General features: G+C 35.7%; 2 protein-coding genes and 1 pseudogene across 2 annotated transcripts; 1 reads left to right on the top strand and 2 right to left on the bottom strand.

Moving 5' to 3' along the window:
* The first annotated feature begins 3,899 nt into the window (after window positions 1-3,899).
* LOC106314300 lies at window positions 3,900-4,760 on the top strand. Its single transcript, XM_013752197.1, has one exon. It carries the CDS (start codon window positions 3,900-3,902, stop codon window positions 4,758-4,760), a length of 861 nt encoding a protein of 286 aa, XP_013607651.1.
* Window positions 4,761-8,946: 4,186 nt separating this feature from the next.
* Window positions 8,947-11,804, bottom strand: LOC106316775 (mitogen-activated protein kinase kinase kinase 7-like). Its single transcript, XM_013754646.1, has 3 exons — window positions 11,459-11,804; window positions 9,338-11,326; window positions 8,947-9,265 (listed from the first exon to the last, which is right to left on the bottom strand). The coding sequence occupies exons 2-3, from the start codon at window positions 11,292-11,294 to the stop codon at window positions 9,075-9,077; spliced, it is 2,148 nt and encodes a 715-aa protein (XP_013610100.1). The 5' UTR covers window positions 11,295-11,326; window positions 11,459-11,804; the 3' UTR covers window positions 8,947-9,074.
* Window positions 11,805-14,401: 2,597 nt separating this feature from the next.
* LOC106314298 lies at window positions 14,402-15,489 on the bottom strand (annotated as a pseudogene).
* Between the last annotated feature and the right edge of the window lie 4,961 nt (window positions 15,490-20,450).

The following is a 20,450-nucleotide window of genomic DNA, read 5'->3' as shown; positions in this document are numbered from 1 at the left end:
TCAAAACTCTAATAGGTTGATAGAATCCTATACCGATCATTTAAGATATAAAAGAGATAAAGCTTGTAAATAGTCGTTGTAGATAAAAAAAAGGGGGAAAATTTGGAGAAATACACTTAAATATGATATTAATTTGAAAACTACATCATTGTTTAAGTTTTTAGAAAAATACACTTTGATATATATAAATTTACTAAATTTTCCAATTTCAATATTTTTTAATTATTTATCATCATAATTATTTTATCGTCAAAGTAACAGTTTAACAAACAGGTGTTTCAAAAAAAAAATCTTTAGAATATCCAGACAATATTCTTTCTGATATGTTTTAAACTTTTTACTTTCTTCCATGTATGAAAGAACTTTTTTCTTCCTATGATCTCATTCAGAGGTTTGTTAATTCATGAATTAGATTTCAGTTTATATTTTATTTTAAATGGTTTTTCTTTAAAAAAAATCATGATGCATATAACTGGAGTTTTTGGAGAGAGGAAGGTGAATAAAGAATCATGGAATTTCACGGTGAATACAAAAAAGGAGGAAAATTAATTACCATTAAAGAAGGTTTGAAGTTTGAAGATATGGTTCAGATGGTTCATGAAGATTTTGGTATAGATAGGTTGGGTAATGATTTAGAACGTCTCAACTATGAGTTTTAGTGATACAACGCTAACGCTAGTTTATACAAAATCGTATGTGTAGAACGTCTCGAACTGTTGGCTTAGGTCGACTCTTGCTGGTCACACCCAATAAGTTAACACTATGACTATTTCACTTGATGCTTTTCTCTGCGCGAGTAGAAGCAAAGACAATTGTGGTTTTGGTTTGTGATTTGGCTGAGTGGAGGCAAGTACTGTCTGGAAACCTGTGTTTTTTTTTTGTCTATGAACTTCCGAAAGAGAATTCAAAGCAAGACATGAGCATTCCATAAGATATAAGAGAAAAGAAAGGTGCTTCAGAGATTGGCATAATGAACTCAGCTTTTCAAGAAATCCTGGTGATGAACAAATCAATAAGTTCTGGAGAGATAGATGTTTTTCTATACCTTTGAAGAACTTATCTGCTTTTGTTCAAGTTCGACGTAAGTGTCGTTTATGCGGCTTGATGGACTATGAATTGCATGAGTTGGTTTCCTTTTTTCTCAGCCTTTTGTTGTAATGTTTGTAGAATGGTACCATGAAGATGCATAGATATGTGCGTATAAGCAGGAAACTTTCCAAAACATCATTGTTTAAACATGATGTTGCTTCCTCTACAATACACTGCTTATTTCCTCCCAATTCAAATTAATAACAGTAACATAAACGACTACAACATGTTACTTTCGTATGTTGCTATGGAAATTTAAATGATTTTTTTTCCATGATTATAGTTTCAATATAATTCCAACGTTCTGTTATTATATTATATCCTTATTTTTGTAAATTTTTAAATGGTAAAATAAAATATTTATCTCAGCACACATATTTATCTTAAACATAAATAATTATAATAATATTATTTTTATTAATTTCGAATTTATATTCTAATTAATGAATTCTAATCTGGATAAAAATGTCAATTCACATTTAGGAAAATGTAGTTTTCAAAAAATAAAATAGATAGTATACTTTTCAAATTTCAAACTATTAATGGAGTAATTTACAAAGCACCATTAGTCTCCGGAAGAACTCTACATTTTATTCGAAGTTGAAACTCATTAAAAAATATCATTGGATCCACGATGTGGTTATTTCTAAAAACATTGGAACTTGAGAAAATTCATATGATAATGAAGCTGATATGGTAAAAAAATCCATTGACAAGAGAAAAGCTTGAGATATGCCGAAGACTAGCCGGGATGGCTGTTTCCACCACCTAATCAGAAAGAAAGTTTATTGGGTTTTTCCTAGTGGAAAAAACCCAATAGGTTTGGTTGGAGAGAGAACCAAACTTGGTTTGAACCAATGATACTAGTCATGAGATTAGTATTGAGCCTTGGGGATTAGTAAGACACTATATAAATTCTTTTAATTTAAATGTGTGATTAAAGTTGTCATTAAAAAGAAAAGTAATTAGACAAAAGAGAGAAAATGAGAAAAGAGGCAGAATTCGTTTGCGTTTGTCAAGGCATGTTTTGGAGCGTCAAACGGATCTTGATCTACTGATATTTTGCGGGAACCTTAGTCACAACGATTTAGTGGTTCACCTAGAGGATTTGAATTTCAATTGTTGGATCTTATATGTTATCTAGGTCTTCACAAAGCTGGTTGTCACAGTTCTCCAACAGTGTTTTTTTGAGTGTAGTAAATCCGACGGTGAGATCTTCTCTAACTGAGTTGAAATTTGACAAGTGTTATTAACTTGTTAAACTTGGATTTGTACGGTGGGGTCAGTGTGTGGTTGTTGTAATCCTTGTGAGTTGAGGTCGTTTTATTGCTGCCGGTTTTTGAAGCTCGGATTGCTCTCTTGTTATTGTAGTATCTTGTATTGGAGATAACTCTTTGTAGCTAAATTTCTGTTCTGTTTAAGGGTGTTGAACAGAGAGGATGTAGTTGTACTTATACACATTTATTTAGTAGATTTATGATTGGACTATGGTGCCGTACGTTTTAATTACATCAAGTAGGTTTCTTACGTGCTTATCTCATTTAATTATTGCTCATTGTATATCCTGATATCATCAAAGTCTTTCCTCACAGATTAACCAAGGTCAGGAGAACGCAAACATACATTCCATTGGGCATGTTTCCCAACAGAATGGTATCATAAGAATTAGCTCGTAATAGTTTGCATGTAAAAAACATCCACCATAAACAATCTTTTCTCTCTCTCCTAAAGCGACGAAACTGAGATCCCTATCTTTCGCCGCTCACCGCCGCCTCCTCCGGCGACGGTCCCCTCCGCCTCCAATGACGAAGAAGAAGAAGCCTAAAGGGAGGTCTGCCAACGGTAGCCCATCCGTTTCCGCCTCTTCCGAATCATCTCGCTCTCAGTCCTCGGTCCCCACCTCCTCAGACCTGGCCGTCGAAGTAACATCAGACCCTACAGATCTAGATTTACCTGGTGTTTCATCACTAGCTAAAACCAAATCCCAGTCTGTTGTTGAGAATGGTGCCGTCACAGCCACCAACTTCGACGGAGATTTCGAAAACCCCTCCTTTGACCATGACGGTGCCGTCACAGCCACCAACGTCGATGGAGATCTTGAAAGCCCAGTTTCTGAACTCTTAGGTGCCGTCACAGCCACCAACGTCGATGGAGCTCTTGAAACCCTTGTTTCTGAAACCTCAGGTGCCGTCACAGCCACCAGCTTAGATGGAACTATTGAAACCCCAGCTTCTGAACCCTCAGGTGTCGTCACAACCACCAATGTCGACGGAGCTCACGAAATCTCAGCTTCTGAACCATCAGGTGCCGTCACAGCCACCTTAGAAGAAGGAGAGTTCGTGCCTCCTGTGTCTGTAACTCCAACTATGCTTCAGACCGTGCCTGTGGACAAAACACAAACGTCTGAAATGGAGCAGCCTCGCATTCTTCATAGTGCGATTGACTCTGGCTCAGACAGAGCAAAACTGGCTGCCAACCATTGGCGTCAATTTGTAAAGACAACCTCACAGAAACTCGATCCAGTAGGGACACCTTTCACATTGGAATCAGGTGAAGCTTGCATCAAGATCCCTAACTCTGTGATAGAGAAGAACAAGAAATCTTGGGATAGCTTCATTCTTGGTCAATTCTATGAGGAACCGCCACCACGTGGAGCTGTTCACAACATTGTTAATGGCATTTGGAGCAAACAAAAACGTGATATATCAGTCTCTAAGATGGAACGTCACGCTTTCTTATTTTGAGTTCCTTGCCCTCATGCTCGCCGTCGTATTCTCAGGCAATGTTTATGGCAGATCGACGGTCAGACCATGTTTGTGGCCAAATGGGCTCCTGGGGTTCAGGCTGAAAAACCCGAGCTCACCACAGTCCCAGTATGGCTTGATTTCACTGGCGTACCTCTTCAATTTTTCAACAGAGATGCCTTGAAGGAGATAGCTGGCCTCGTTGGACACCCAATCTGCTTACACCCGTCAACCGAAAATCTCACAAATATTGAGGTTGCTAAGGTGTACACGGTGATTGATCCAAGGAAGCCACTACCGGAAGCTGTTAATGCACAGTTTGAAAATGGGGAAGTTGTTAGAATACAAGTTTCAAGCCCCTGGCTCCCTTCACTTTGCGGTCATTGCCTAAAGGTTGGTCACACTGTCTCAAAGTGCCCAGATGCACCACCAAAATGTAGCGTATGTGGTTCAGTAAAGCATTCTGCAGAAGAGTGTACTAGGCTTCGTAATGGCCTGCGCAAGGACAAAGCCCCCATAGCCAGCGAACTCCCTATTGTGGATCTCCCACCTCCCTCTCAGGTGAATCCTGTCCGGACCAGGGCCTCCACAGAGCACGCTCAACCTCACAGATCAGGAGGAAAACCTAATTCCAGCAAGAGCAATTCTGGTCACTCCGTGAAGCAGCAGAGTTCTAATGGATCTGCTCTTCCCTCTGCGCAAAAATCTCTCATATTTGTGGATTTAAATGCTACGGGATTAAGTTCTACAAGGAACTCCACTCAAGAAACAGACACGGACTTGGATTCAGGGTTAGAAAGCAGCTCAGCTGATGAGGATGATCCAACCGAAAAAGCTGATCGGTTCATTGAGGTAATGTCTCGCAAGCTGAAGAAGTCTCAGAGATCTCTTCGAAAAGCCGGAGCCAGAGGCTCCTTAAACCTCTGACTTTTTACCTCTTAATGGATATTTTTTGTTGGAATATTAGAGGAATAAATGATAAAATAAAGTGTCGCGGTGTTAGGAAATGGTTGAAGAAGTCTCAACCTCTTTTTGGTGGTCTCGTTGAAACCCATGTCCACCCGGATAAGGCTTCTTCCCTCATCAGCAGAGTCTTCCCGGGTTGGCATTTCGATTGTAATTATGAATTTTTGGAGTTAGGAAAAATTTGGGTTCTTTGGCACCCGTCCGTTTCGGTCTCTGTCTGCCATAAATCTCTTCAGTCTATCTCTTGTACTGTCAAACTGCCTTTGGTCTCATCTGTCTTCGCAGTAACTTTGGTCTAAGGCTCGAATATCAGAAAGGTTAGGAAGCAGCTGTGGTCTGATCTCAAGTTTCTTGCTGGCTCCTCTTGCATCAGAAATCTTCCATGGACAGTGCTCGGAGACTTTAATCAAACTCTTTACCCTTCAGAGCACTCTTCAGCGGATCAATTCTCTTCTCCTCTTGGTATGAGGGAATTCCTGCAATGCATTGGAACTACTGAGCTCTCTGACCTCCCTTTTATTGGTAACACTTTTACTTGGTCAAACAAGCAAGGAGATACTATTATTTCGAAAAAGCTGGACAGGATTATGGTTAATGATTGCTGGCTTGATTCTTTCCCCAACGCGTTAGGAGTTTTTGGAGATCCAGGGATTTCTGATCACAGCCCCTGCTGCATATATCTTGACACCAAAGAGAAGAAGGTTAAGCGGCCTTTTAAGTTCTTCAGTCTGCTCAACCAGAATCCTGAATTTCGTACATTGATAAGAGAATGTTGGGCAGCCCTCTCTTTTGATGGTACAAAAATGCTTCGGGTTTCAAAGAAACTCAAGGAGCTGAAAAGTGTGATTCGATCCTTCAGCAAGGAGAATTATTCTGATCTGGAGAAGCGCGTTAGTGAGGCTTTTGAGCATCTCCAATCCTGCCAGCGTGTAAACCTCAACACACCGACAAGGTTAGCTGCCATCTCTGAATAGAAAGCGCATGAAAAATGGTTTGCTTTAGCTACTGCAGAAGAATCTTTCCTCCAGCAACGTTCAAAAGTGAATTGGCTTGGTAAAGGAGATTGCAGCTCAGGTTATTACCACCGTTCCATCCGTACTAGACAAGCTATAAATCTGATATCCACCCTCCTGGATGACAATGGTCGCCTCATTGACTCCAAAGCTGATATTCAGAATCACATTGTAGGCTTCTATGAAAATCTTTTGGGTGGTCATCAGGATCAGTCTCTTGCTTCGCTGGATGAACTAATGGTCCTGCTTCCGCAAAGGCTCAGCATCTCTATTCTGGAAACTATCTCCCGACCATTCACTGATGAAGATATCCAGAAGGTTTTCTTCTCCATGCCCAACAATAAGGCTCCGGGGCCAGATGGTTTTCCATCTGAATTTTTCACTGGAAATTGGGACACAGTGGGCAGAGATGCTATCGATGCAGTGCAAGAATTCTTCTCTTCTGGCTCCCTTCTTCAGCAGTGGAATACTACTATCCTTACCTTGATCCCGAAAAAGAAAAATGCAAATAGAATTGCTGATTTTCGACCAATCTCCTGCTGCAATACTTTGTATAAAGCTGTGTCTAAACTCCTAGCTGAGCGCCTTAAGCAGGTTCTACCATCTCTCATCTCGAACTCTCAGTCAGCTTTTATCCCTGGAAGACTTCTTGTGGAGAATGTTCTTATGGCAACAGAACTGATCCAAGGTTACAATTGGAAGAAGATCACAAAGAGATCAATGCTCAAGGTTGACTTGAAGAAGGCTTTTGACTCCATTAACTGGTCGTTCATTGTGCTTATTCTTCGGGCTCTCGGTTTCCCAGAACCGTTTGTAAACCTAATCTACCAGTGCATCTCAACCACTCGATTCTCAGTGGCCATAAATGGAGAGCTATGTGGATACTTCAAAGGCGCTAGGGGACTGAGACAGGGTGATCCACTGTCTCCATATCTTTTCGTTCTTGCCATGGAAGTCTTCTCACAAATGATGAACAAAGAGTTTGATTCAGGGGCTATTGGCTACCATCCTGTGGCTTCAAACCCTTGTGTGACACATCTTGCTTTTGCTGATGACATCATGATCTTCTTTGATGGCCACTTCAATTCTCTTCAGCAAATCTTACTAACAATGGAACGATTTGCAACTTGGTCAGGACTGAAGATGAACCGTAGCAAAACAGAACTCTTCAATGCAGGTTTGAATCAGGAGGAAACTACAAATATGATGAGTCTCGGATTCTCCATTGGTTCACTTCCGGTACGGTATCTGGGTCTCCCTCTCATGCACCGGAAGCTCCAGATTTGTGACTACAGGCCACTTTTAGATCAACTGATAGCACGGTTCACTTCCTGGTCCTCAAGGGCTCTCTCATTTGCAGGCAGAAGAGAGTTGATTGGGTCAGTAATATATGGCACTCTGAATTTCTGGTTCTCCAGCTTTATACTCCCTAAGGGATGTATCAAACAAGTGGAGTCTCTGTGTTCGCGTTTCTTGTGGAATGGTAACATAAACAAAAGAGCAGCAGCTAGAATTTCATGGTCAACATGTTGCCTACCAAAGTCTGAAGGAGGCTTAGGCTTGAGGGATCTCTATATATGGAATAAAACCTTATGCCTCAAGCTCATCTGGCTATTATTCACTGAAAACGAATCTCTATGGGCAGCTTGGTGCAAATTGAATAGAATAAAACATGATTGTTTGTGGAGTCTGGATAGTTTGTCTCAATCATCTTGGATTTGGAAGGCTCTCCTTAAACTAAGGCCTCTAGCGGAACAGTTTCTAAGATGTCACATTGGTAATGGGAGAAGAGCTAGCTTCTGGTTTGATCACTGGACCCCCATGGGACCCCTCATCAAGTTCTTTGGCTAATCTGGACCTTCGCAATTAGGCGTCCCCCTGAACTCCAATATCTCAGAAGCTTGCTCCTTAACGGGCTGGAATTTACGGCCGGCTCGTTCCCCTGAAGCTGAAGCTCTGCAAATCCACCTCTGTTCAGTACCTCTCCCATCACTTACTCATGCATATGATTCTTTCTCTTGGGAAATTGATGACTTGTCGCTGAAAGCTTTTTCGGCAAAGGACACTTGGGAAAATATTAGAAACCGAGGTACATAGCAAACATGGACTGATTCTGTTTGGTTTAAGGGCTGCATACCAAGTCATGCCTTTATGATGTGGATGACCCACCTTGATCGCCTTCCGACCCGTCAACGTATTGCTCGTTGGAATGTTCAGTCCCTGGACAAATGTTGTGTCTGCAATACGTATATGGAATCACGTGATCATCTTTTTCTAAGGTGTGGCTATGCTGAACATGTATGGCTCTTTATAACTAAGAGGCTGGGGTATAAGCCATTTCTCTTTCACACATGGACAGCATTCATGGACTGGCTGGGGCTAAGGGACAGAGTTTCCCCGTTGACTCTCCGCCGATTGGTCGCGCAAATAACAGTCTATTCTTTATGGTGGGAGAGAAATAACAGACTCCATAACTCCATATCAGCACCTGCAACAGTTACTTACAAGAAGATAGACCGGCTGGTTAGAAACGCAATACTAGCACGAAGGGAGCGCAAGAAATTTCGCAACCTGATGTCACTATGGCTGAAGTTTGACTAGTCTCTGCAGTCACCGAAATTATTCCCGTTGGCCATTCTTTGTTTTTATTTTTTTTGGCAAAGAATAGCTAGAATGATTTAAACCTTTTGTACTAAGCAAACAAGCTCATTTTTGAAAAAATGAAATTCATATACTTATCAAAAAAAAAAAAAAAAAAAACTAAATCGATTCTTAGACGCCATCATGTGCGATATTACCCAACACTCCGCTACAACTTCACAACATGACAATAATGCCCCCCATATTTTGAGTGCATGTCTATAAAGGGCAGAGCAAACCCCTTATATCCAGTTCAAGTCCTAGTCGAATAACATAACTATGCATTTCTTGTCGGGAGAGAGAATTCAATAAACCAGCACAAGACCCAAATGCAATGGCAACAAGAACAAAATCTGGCTTCCTACTACTTATTCTCAGCTCACTAAACAGATACAAAGCGTCTAACGCATAGAATCTTACAAGCTGCGTCACGAAATAAGGATCACGCGCGACTAACAAAGCTCATTGATAATCAAACGTAATTGCGTCTTCGATGACATACAGTCGGAAAAAAATCAAATATCAGAAACTAGAAAATCAACAAGGGGAAGTATCTAACGAACGAATTGAAACTAGTTAATTTTTCACACACAAATATTACAACAAGTGTGGGTTTCAAAGGCTAAGTTAGCTCAGAGTCCGAAGCAGGACCAGAGAGATGTCTGCGTCTTCCATGGCCTAAAGGACTCATAGGACTCAAAGGCAACCTTGTATCCTTCCTGGCTTTGCTGTTTCTTCCAAACGGACTTAACGGCAATGTCACTTTCGGTGCTGGTCTTGGCTTTACTGGCGATGATCCTGTTGACCGTAAACCTATACAACATTTGAAAAAGAGTTTAGTCTTTAGAACTAAGGATCATTTTGGTAGTGTAAAATGTAACTAACCTGCGCTTGAGTTTCTTCTGAGTTTGGCCATGTCACCACTTTTCTTTGAAGCTGGTGAGATCTTTTTCTTAGGAGCTTCTGAGTAAATTGATCTTGTATCAGACTCTGAGTATTCAGATATTGCATCTAAGCACAATGACTTTGTATACTTTGGCGTTGTTGTTGGTGGATCCGAAACGCTTTCTGAAGCAGACTCACCTCCTGTGTCCGAACTCTCTTCTTTGCTCAAGTTTGGACTCATCTTCTCCTTCTCTGCGACTCTATACGAGTAAAGCTGGAACGGTATTTGCATCACGGACTCCGCGTGAGACCCTGTCTCGATTGAGAACTTTTTCAAGAATCTTGCTTCCAAGTCCCAGCAATCAACAAGCGGAGTTTGGATTTGGATGTGACCCTGATCCGGATTCACAACTAAGAACTTCTTTACGTAGCGGAGTATCCGGCAAATGGAAGAGAAAGTCGGACGCTGGCTAGGTTCTGAGTGCCAACACCGTCTGATAAGACTAACGAGGTATTTAGGAGAAGGGAATGGGAAGAGAGGTCTATCTCCCCTTCTTATGTTCTTACCCATCTCATCTCCTTGTAGATGACTATCTTCAAATGGTACCTTACCGGTTATAAGCTCAAAACACACCATAGCAAAGCTATACACATCAGCTTTATGAGTAAACTTTGATCTCGGAACTGTTATACCTTTGAGATCTTGTTCCATCTCTGTTAGAACCTCAGGTGCATACCAAATCACAGGAGCAGGAGTGGTTGGTCTAGAGGAAGCTCGAGTAAAAGTTTTGACTGAGTTCAAACCGAAACCGGATATCTTGGCGTGGAAGTAACCTTCGGTGTGACTTCTCTCTTTCAAAAGAATATTCATTGGATTCAAGTCTCCATGGAAGATCTCGTTTGAATGAAGATACTCCATGCCTCGAGCGATCTGAAGCATTATATCAATCACAACGGGAACAGAGAAGAGATACCTTCTTCGAGGTCCACAGTTCTCCTTCATGTAGCTTTTCAAGTCTTTGTGCATTAACTCCATTACCAGAGAACATTCTTTCTTCTCTTCGTCATAGAATCCACATAGGTACTGAAGTATATTCGAGTGACATAGCGATAACAGAGAAGATATCTCTGCATCCAACGGCTCAAGATCTCCGAAAAAATGTCTCAGGACAAAAGAATCACCTAACCATTGAATCTCCTTGTACTGACCACCACCGCCTAGTCTCCTCCTCACTTGGTAATCTTTAGAGCCAACGAGTATCGAACTCGGGAAGAGCCTACCGTTAAACTGTTCCAAACCGGTTAGTTTCTTCAACAGAAAGTCAGCTAAACGCTTCTCGGTTTTCCCAATCTCATCGCTCTTGGACTTTCTCTTCTCTTGTAACGCCTCAACTAGATTCCATCTGTCTTCTCTCCATGAATGCTCAAAGCGGCTACAAATATCCTTGGGAACCAGATACTGTTTCCCAAACCTCCACTGAAACAGCTTAGGATCATTCCACTCTCTATCGTACTTTCTAGAGAAGACAACTCTCCTTCTATCCATCTCTGAAGGGTCGAGACCAGAAATCTCTCCAGCTGTCTCTATCGCCTCGATCACGGCGGGAAAGTAACAGAACAAGTTGTGTATGTGAAACTCAACACAATCTTTGTTCTGATGAAAGTTGATTACTTTGCCCCACCAATCTTTATTAGACATGCAGCTTCTAACGTACATTTCACCTTCTTTAAACACTCTGTAGAGCTCTCTCAAAGGCTGTTCAAGGGCTCTCCATTTGGAATGCTTCTCTTCGAGCTTCAAGTTTTGTCTGATATCTTCCGCTACGGTGTTGAACGCCAAACTGAAAATCTCTAACAACAAACAGCATTGTCTTTGGTTGATCAAGATATCGTCTTGTAACACCATAAGCGCGTTTAAGCTTCCAAGAACCTCGCCGATTTGCCTGAATTGCTCCATCAAAGGCTTGTAAATGGTAGAACTAAGGTTGTCTGCCAAAGAAAGGAAAAGAAAAATCAAATGAAAAGCAGAGGAAAATTCAATTATATTAAAACTGTTGAATGATTTTACAATGGAGGAAAAAGAAAAAGAAAATAAAAACAAAACAGAATCAAGAGAAAGACCTGTAATGAAGATCCTTGTTCTTCAAGGATCGTTGAGTTCTGTTTGGATTATTTGAAATCACATACTCCAGTAATCGATTCCGAGCAAAACATAAACGATCTCCAACCTAGATCTTACCTATAAAATTAGGTTCAAAACTAGAAATTCGAGATGAAACCTAGATCTTACCTATATAACTTTGAATCAGAAGAAGTTTCAAAAAGAAAAGAAAAAAAAAAGTAAATTAGTTTCCCTTTTATCTCTTTAGGGTTTGCTGCTTGCTTCTGAAAGTCCCTAGAAAAAAAATCTCCTCGAAGGTTTTCGCTGTCTCAATGTAACGGTTTTGAAGAGAAAGCAGAAAAATGTTTTCTCCAGAAAATCTTTTTATTAATTGCCAAAAAAAATAACATTGGAACAGGTTTGATTTGGTTTGTGTTTGGCCGTTGTCCGCACTCTCTGGGAGCCATTTATGTTCCCGCGACTTCGTCGTAACTATTTATTAAATAAATGTAATTTTTAACCAGAAAATTATATTGTAATTAATTAGAGTTTGAACCAAAAAGGAGGGAAAATAATAATATGGAAGTCTTCCACATGGTCCTCTGTTTTGTTTTTTGAACTTTAACTTTTATGAGTGTTTTTTGGACTAAGATCGCATAATCTTTAGGGAGAATTTAGGAGATATGTAAGTTTGGTAGTTTAATTAAGTGCAAATCATTGATTTTGACATAATTAGAGAAGTAACAATTGTGTTTCCTTTCATTTGGTTATAACTCTCTGTCCTACAAGTAGCAGGTGAAGAGAAGAAGGTAAGTTCACGTCGCCCACGTGAAATATGTATATTTACCGGTGACAAATGATAAAGAGTGACGTTGACACCAACTTATGTGGCCTACAATTTACGTGACCCTTGCATAACTTACGAAAGAAAAAAAGAACCACATCACTTTAATTTTTTACCACATAAATAAATATAGATAAAAGAAGATGAATGCATGAAGAAGTTAACGCTTACCAGATTGCGTGTATACTATTCTATCTCGGTTACACGCATGTACTATTGTATATCACTCAAACCTCTACTGGAAACTATACAAGACACACCAGTGATTAATAAAGCTAAACCTTAATCAAGGAAGCATAAACCCAATGTATATAATATGGTTTACTATACACAAACCTCTACTTAGTAAATCTAAATCCTAGGCATGAACCTATAAACTCAAATACAATCTATAAATTGTTTTCTAATATTGGACATTTGAAGACACACTTAATTGGTTAGCATGTTGCATATCTTCTATTTCATATAGTATAAATAGTATAGTAAACGAATGTTCCAAATAATCAAATTTATCCAGTGATGTATCCATAGTATGAAATGCAAGCAATAAGCTCTCCACACCCGAAAAAATACAACAATACAAGACACACCACTGATTAGTAAAACTAAACCCTAATCAAGAAATCATAAACCCAAATAGAATGTATATAATATGGTTTACTATACACAAACCTCTACTTAATAAATCTAAACCCTAGGCAGGAACATATAAACCCAAATACAATCTATAAATTATTTTCCAATATTGAACACTTGAAGGCACACTTATTTGGTTAGCATGTTGCATATCTTATATTCCATATAGTCTAAATAATATAGTAAACGAATGTTCCAAATAATCAAATTTGTCCAGTGATGTATCCATAGTATGAAATGCAAACAATAAGCTCTCCCCACTCGAAAAAATACAAAAATACAAGACACGCCACTAATTAGTAAAACTAAACCCTAATCAAGGAAGCATAAACCCAAATATAATGTATATAATATGGTTTACTATACCCAAACATCGACTTAGTAAATCTAAACCCTAAGAAAGAACCTATAAACTCAAATACAATGTATAAATTGTTTTCCAATATTTGACACTTGGATACCATTTACTTGGTTAACATGTTGTATATCTTCTATTCCATATAGTCTAAGTAGTATATTAAGCAAATCTTACAAATAATTAAATTTGTCCAACATTCGAAAAAAACTGATATTTATATTACAATCAATCACAAAAAATTACAGAGAAGAGAACTATCAAATTTGAAAACATGACATATTATTATTATTATTGTGTTAAAAAAAAAAAGACATATTATTATATCCTTAAGAAATAGTATAGAAATATGTCTCAAATAGTATGGTACTCTTACATAAATAGGTACACTAAAATATATATACTATAATATTCCTTTCACCGAATATAGTATGGACTGAGTGTTCATATTCTTCATTTCTTTTTTTAGACATGTTGATGGTGATACACATTTACTAGGCTCACAATCATTATTCTTCATCACCATATAGAGCTCGTCTTCATCTCCTTTCTTTTTCCGACAATGCGACATTTTTACCAATCCGCCGTCGTTATTCTTCACCACTGTATCTGGAAAACAAAACCAGAAACAAAAACAAAGTATTAAAGTAAAAGCATGATTGTAAGTAATCAATGATTTAAGATAAGAAAAAAAAGAAATGAAATAGTTTTGTATATGCTCATTGTAATCCTTCGCCATGAACACAATAGAGTTCGTCGGGAGGCGCTACACATCTAACAAAATTGATTAATCTTTCTAATATTTACTAATATAAATAACATTTAAAGATTATCAAAAGGTATGACTAACGAAGGGACACAAGTAACTTTGCCACATTAATTATTATTAAATTTTGTTTTTTGTTTGTAGGTTTCTCTGGCTATTCACGAGAGCAATATAGCTATTATTTATAAAAGAAAAGCGGTGTATCAGTGAGTTAGGGTATTTGGATAGATAGTTAAAGGTTTTAAAGGCCTAATTCCCCTGATCTTTATTTCTGAAACCATAGCATATAATGTAATATGGTCTTCTTCCAAGCGAGGTTTGAATATTCTTTAGATAATCAACCATACACTGAAAATTTCCCTTCACCTTGACCCTATTGGCCTTTGACTCAGTTGCAGTTCTCTGCTTTCATCCATATCAACCCTCTCGTAGTCAGAACGAAACGGGAACAAAACGTAATTGGTGCGTTCCTTCTTTACGTGAATCATGTTCAGTTTCTGTGTGTTTACGTTGTACAACCAAAGACGACCCCAGCTTGAAAGCGTTACCATGTCGTTGTTTGGAGTCCACAACACGTTTTCTCCTATCCCCATCCGTTTAATATCTTTCACTTTTACCCACGACTTTTCAAAACTGCTCTTTAAAACCCATAACCGGTTTAATTCCTCTCCGGAACCCGTCATCCACCAACGGCTAACACCTAGCTTCCCTTCGTATCTGACCAATGTTGGAGAAACGCCAAAGTTTGGAGTTTTAAAGAAAGACCAAGTTTCAGTTTTGAGACAGAACCGAATCACATTGTCGTCCGGTGATAACCAGTGCAAGAATCTAGAAGCATGAACCGGGTTTGAAGGAATAAGACCGTCTTTTCTTGGTAGACGCAAATTATTTATCCTCTTCCACGTAAACGAATAAGAATCGAAAACTTCACTGACGAAAGTTCTATGACTCCGATTCAGTATACCCGGTAACCTAGAAAGCCTGAGTATTTTATACCGGAAAGGGTTCAGTCGGTTTACCGCTAAACCGAATGAGACAGCGCAAGTCTGCATTGTTGGGTTCGGTAAGATCTGATACTGTTTTGTGGTTGGTTTGCAGACTATGTACTCCGTTACACTTGGTCTTGTTTCATTAACACAGAGCAAAATCCTATGACTTGCATCGCAAGCTTCAATCTTTACTTTTCCCGGAAAATCGATTGAGACTCCATTGTTTTCAGAAACTGTCTTCTCATGGATAAATCTGGTATGATAGTTGTATTCTCCTCCATTGTATTGCGCAAAGTAGCCGGAAATAGAATTGGTTCTGTCGTGATTGAGGTTGAGAAACCAAGACTCGTAGCTTCTCTTGTTGCACTCTTTGTTAAGAAGCCTGGATTTTCCAACATCCGAACCGGAAAACGAGAGAGAATCTCTAGGATCATGTCTTGATTTATCACCGGAGAACTCATGATCCTCTCTGTGAAAAGAGATGAGAACCCTGAATAAGAACAGAATGAAAAGAATCAGTATCGGTTGACAATCACGAAGTGTTCATGTATGTACATTTTTCTTTAAGGAAAAGGAAAAGTACCAACATTACCTTTCTATTAGCTATCTCCAAAGCAAACAAAATAGCAAAAAGATACACAGAAGTCTTGTTCAGTCTGACTGTCTTACTTTCCCTTTTTTTGTACGATTATTTTGTTAATATAACTAGGTAAGGAACCCGTGCGATATCGCACGAGAACTCATTTTATATAAAAAATATGCAACATTTTATATAACTACTTTTGAAAAATACAATTGTTAGAAAGTTATCTTGCATGCAGCTATATTTTTTTTATTGATAATACTAAAAATCTATATTTTGTTTATAGGTTTGGCTGTAATAAAATTATAAATATGTCAATACCAAATAAGATATTTTTCTTATTATTTGTTTAGCTAAGTTATTTAAAAATATCGAAGAAAACTGAATATTTGAAACTAATAAAAAGTAAACACATTTCATTCTTACCATTTACTAATAAGATAACTTATAACGACGAATCGAATATTCATAATTTATTTGAAACCATATAAGATATGTGTGGTAAAAAACATGATTTGATGGTAATTTTAAGAGATCTTATTCATTAGTATATTTTTTCTAAGGAAATTACACATACATTCTTCTTTTTTGTGTATCTTCTATAAAGTAAAGTGTTTTCAAAGAATTATATCCTTACAAATTAAAAAAGAGATTTTGGTATAACAATACACAAATTGAAAGAATCTTAAATTGTTTGTGACAATGTAAATTTCATTCTTATTTGATAGATCAATAAATTTGAAATTTTAGCAAAACAATTATAGAAGATACACTTATTGAAATATTTTTAAAAATATTAAAAATATATTTTTTTTATTATGAGAAGACACAACTATTGAAACTAATAATTGTAAAAAGACATTTATTGAAGATATTTTAACAACTTTTAGAAATATTTATAATAGTTGCATGTTGGAATAACAAAATTAATCTCAATTTTTAATGAAGATATAACTTTTAATATCAAATGAGAGTAAAAATAACCTGTCCTTTAAAATGAGAAGATACAACTCCTAAAATTAATAATTGTAGAAATACCCAAATATTTTAACTACTTTAAAAAAATTCTCAATAGTTGCATGTTGAAAAAAAAAACTAATGTCAGTTTTTATGATAAGACACAACTCTTGACATTATATTTAAAAATAATTTGTCTTTTATTGTGAGAAAATACAACTCTTAAAACTAATAATTGTAAAAACACTTACTGAGATATTTTAACTACTTTCTCAAAAAATCCAATAGTTACATGTTGGAAATAACTCTTAACATTAAATAAGATTCTTTTTAATAATAAGATTCATATTATTATTTTTCTATGAAAAGACACAACTTTTAACATTAAATAGGATTTAACATAATCTTTCTTTCATAATGAAAAGTCACAACTCTAAGAACTAATAATTGTAGAAATACACTTATTGGAATATTTTAACAACTTAAAAAAAAATTCTCAATAGTTGCATGTTGGAAAAATAAAACTAATGTCAGTTTTTAATGAATATACACAACTTAACAATTTTTTTAAGATAATTTTTTTTATTATGAGAAGATTTGACTCTTAAAACTAATAATTGTAGAAAACACTTATTGGAATATTTTAACTACTTAAAAAAAATCCCAATAGTTGCATGCTGGAAAACAAAACTAATGTCAGTTTTTACAAAAAATCGCAATTCTTAACATTATGTTTAAAAATGCCTTATATTTTGAGAAAATAAAACTCTTAAAACTAAGAATTGTAAGAAAAAACACTTATTGAGATATTTTAACTACTTTCTGAAAAAAATTCAATAGTTAAAGGTTGTAAAAAAAATTAATATTAGTTTTTCTTTTATGAAAAGTTACAATTCTTAATATTAAATTAGATTCACATTATTAATTTTAATGAAAAAACACAACTCTTAACATTATATTTTAAAAAACAATTTACCTTTCTTAATGAGAATATACAACTCTTAAAATTAATAATTGTAGAAATACACTTATTGAAATATTTTAACTACTTTTTTAAAAAAAATTCCAGTAGTTAGATATTTGAAAAAAAAAAAACAATTTCAGCTTTTTAATAAAAGTCACAACTCTTAACATTAAATGGGATTCATATTATTATTTTTCCATAAAGGATACACTTTTAACACTAAATGGGATTTAAAATAATTTATCTTTTATAATAAGAAGACGCAACTCTTAAAACTAATAATTGTAGAAATACACTTATTGGAATATTTTAACTACTTTAAAACAAGTCTTAATAGTTTGGATAAACAAAACTAATTACAGTTTTTAATTAAAGGATACAACTCTTAACTTATGTTTAAAAATAATTTTTCTTTTATAATGAGAATTTACAACTCTTATAACTAAAAATTATAGAAATCCACTTATTGAGATATTTTAACTACTTAAAAAATTATCAGTAGTTGCATGTTGGAAAGAAAAACTAATGTCAGTTTTTAATGAAAAGACACAACTCTTAATATTATGTTTAAAAATAATTTGTCTTTTACAATGAGAAGGTACAACTCTTAAAACTAATAATTATAGAAACACTTATTAGAATATTTCAACTACTTTCAACAAAATTTCCAATAGTTAAATGTTGGGAAAAAAAACTAATGTCATTTTTTTTTATAAAAAACACAACTCTTAATATTAAAGGCATACAAATATGTCACACACTATCAAGCAACATGTGAAAAATAAATAATATGTTATTAGAAATGATGGTTGTTAATGCACTAATATGAAACAAACCAAGAGAAGCCCGTTGTTATTGTGTGATGCACATGCTTAAAACCGGCTTTTGTGGCATGATCAAACACTCTTATATAACCAAAGTGCATGAATATATGGAGCACAAATCATGTGTTTATGAAAAAAAATTGAAGAAAAAATACACTTTTTATCTAGTAGAAGAAAATTAAGATTAATAACTTCATTATTTCGTTTAGGATTGCTAGCCAAATACGAATGACCCTTCCTATTATTCTTTGTTGGCAACGTTTCATTTGAATACTTTCTGAGTAATTGTAATCAAATAACTACACACGACCTTTTTTCTTCATCATTTCTAAAAAAAAATTGTTGAAGATTTTTAATAAAAACTCATAGATACCTTTTCAAAGTTATATATGAATAGTCATATGACTTTTCAAATTATAAGTAGTTATTCTAAAATAATATCTTTACAATATATTTTGAAAAGACGCATCAAAACACCATAACTATAGAAAAACACTTCTGACATATATTAACAACTTTAAAAAAAACTCTTATGTCTTTTACAAAAAGACATGAATCATTACATTAACTATGAACTTCTCCTCTACCCATGAAAACACTCTCATTTAGAGATATATATATTAGATTACTTGATAGTGATGAACCAAATGGGTATAGCCAACAAGAGGAAACCAGATTATATTACCACTTGAAGAAACAGAACTCGCAAGCCTGTCTTTGTTGATAGATTGCCGAGAATGAAGACTAGTTTAAAGACATGAAAAGTCACGCATGCATAACGTTTTTTGAGGGAGGATACATATTTTGCAGATACGAGTCGCAACTATTCTTTCTTCTCCTTTTAAACCATATATTATTTATGTTGTAACTATCTTTTCAGCATAGATACTAAATTACGTAGAACTTGTGTAGACAATGCAATAAGAAAAAGTTGAAGAAGACAATCCGACGGCCTTAGTCGGCCTTAGTCGCCGGAGACATTAATATTTTTGAAGAAACAGTTTGATAGGCAAAAAATATTGTATTTATAGAGTTGAAAATACGTAAATGGAAAAGATGCAATTTTCCAAATCAAAAGTGCTAATAAACTAAAAATATGAAATACAGTTATGAAACTTACAAATCATAATAAATAAAATGAAAAGACATAAATTAAAAAAAAATGTAATTTAAAAATGAAAAACAGTTGTAAACAAAAAAGTACCTGTAATAATTATAATGAAAAGAAAAAACCATAAGAATTAATTGGGATTGAAAAGATCAAAGTAATTTATAAACAAAAAAGTATCACAAATGGTTATGAACAAAAATATATAATAAGTAATATTATAATGAAAAGAGATATCCATTCGAATTAATCAAGATTGCTATTATTAATAGATAAACTTAAATACTATTTTTCATCGTTATTATTATCAAAGAAACTAAGAATATTTTGTGCTTTCTTGAGTGCATTCATGAACAAAGTGACCTAGTAAGCTACAGTTGTAGTATTTCATATTGGTCTTATCCTTCTTGCCTCAACGCTTTACATTTGGAACTTTTCTTTTGCTTCTGAAGATAAGTTTGATCGGGAGCATTATATCCATTGTTACCATTCTTGCATTTCAAACCCAAGTCTGAATTTGCAAAGTTGGTCTCTAACTCAAAATGACATGATATATCTTCAAATGTTTTAATATTGATATTCGACATCATCTAAACCTTCATACGATCCCAACTTTCATGTAACAAGCAGAGAAATACTTGGATAATCTGACCAACATTTTTGATCTCTCTAATTATGTTTGACATGATTCTAAGATGCAGTCTCGTCAAATGATTTGGAGCTTCTTGTAGTCATTAAACTTTTGATTAAGTATCCAAAGTTTAGTCACCAACATAGTACTAAATTTCTCTTTCAAAACTTTCCACATGCCTTTTGTAGTTTCATATTCTCCAAACTCATAAGATCATCATGCATACAACTCAACAATCTGATGAGAGCTATGCTATATATGTATATGTGTTTAGGAAACATATGCCTCTTGATCTCTGTCATATTGAGTTGTATTAGTCTGCTAAACCTCTTCCATGAAATACAAAAGATGTCTC

The sequence above is a fragment of the Brassica oleracea genome, chromosome C9 (genome assembly GCF_000695525.1).
Source record: "Brassica oleracea var. oleracea cultivar TO1000 chromosome C9, BOL, whole genome shotgun sequence".
NCBI classification, from domain to species: domain Eukaryota; kingdom Viridiplantae; phylum Streptophyta; class Magnoliopsida; order Brassicales; family Brassicaceae; genus Brassica; species Brassica oleracea.
This window is presented reverse-complemented; position numbering and strand designations above follow the sequence as displayed.

What these genes read in the sequence shown, in the direction of transcription:
- LOC106314300 (XM_013752197.1), top strand. Translation starts at nt 3,900, where the DNA reads ATGTTTGTGGCCAAATGGGCTCCTGGGGTTCAGGCTGAAAAACCCGAG.
- LOC106316775 (XM_013754646.1), bottom strand. Translation starts at nt 11,294, where the DNA reads ATGGAGCAATTCAGGCAAATCGGCGAGGTTCTTGGAAGCTTAAACGCG. An exon ending in CAGAAGAAACTCAAGCGCAG is followed by an intron (nt 9,266 to 9,337) that starts GTTAGTTACATT and finishes AATGTTGTATAG; the next exon opens with GTTTACGGTCAACAGGATCA.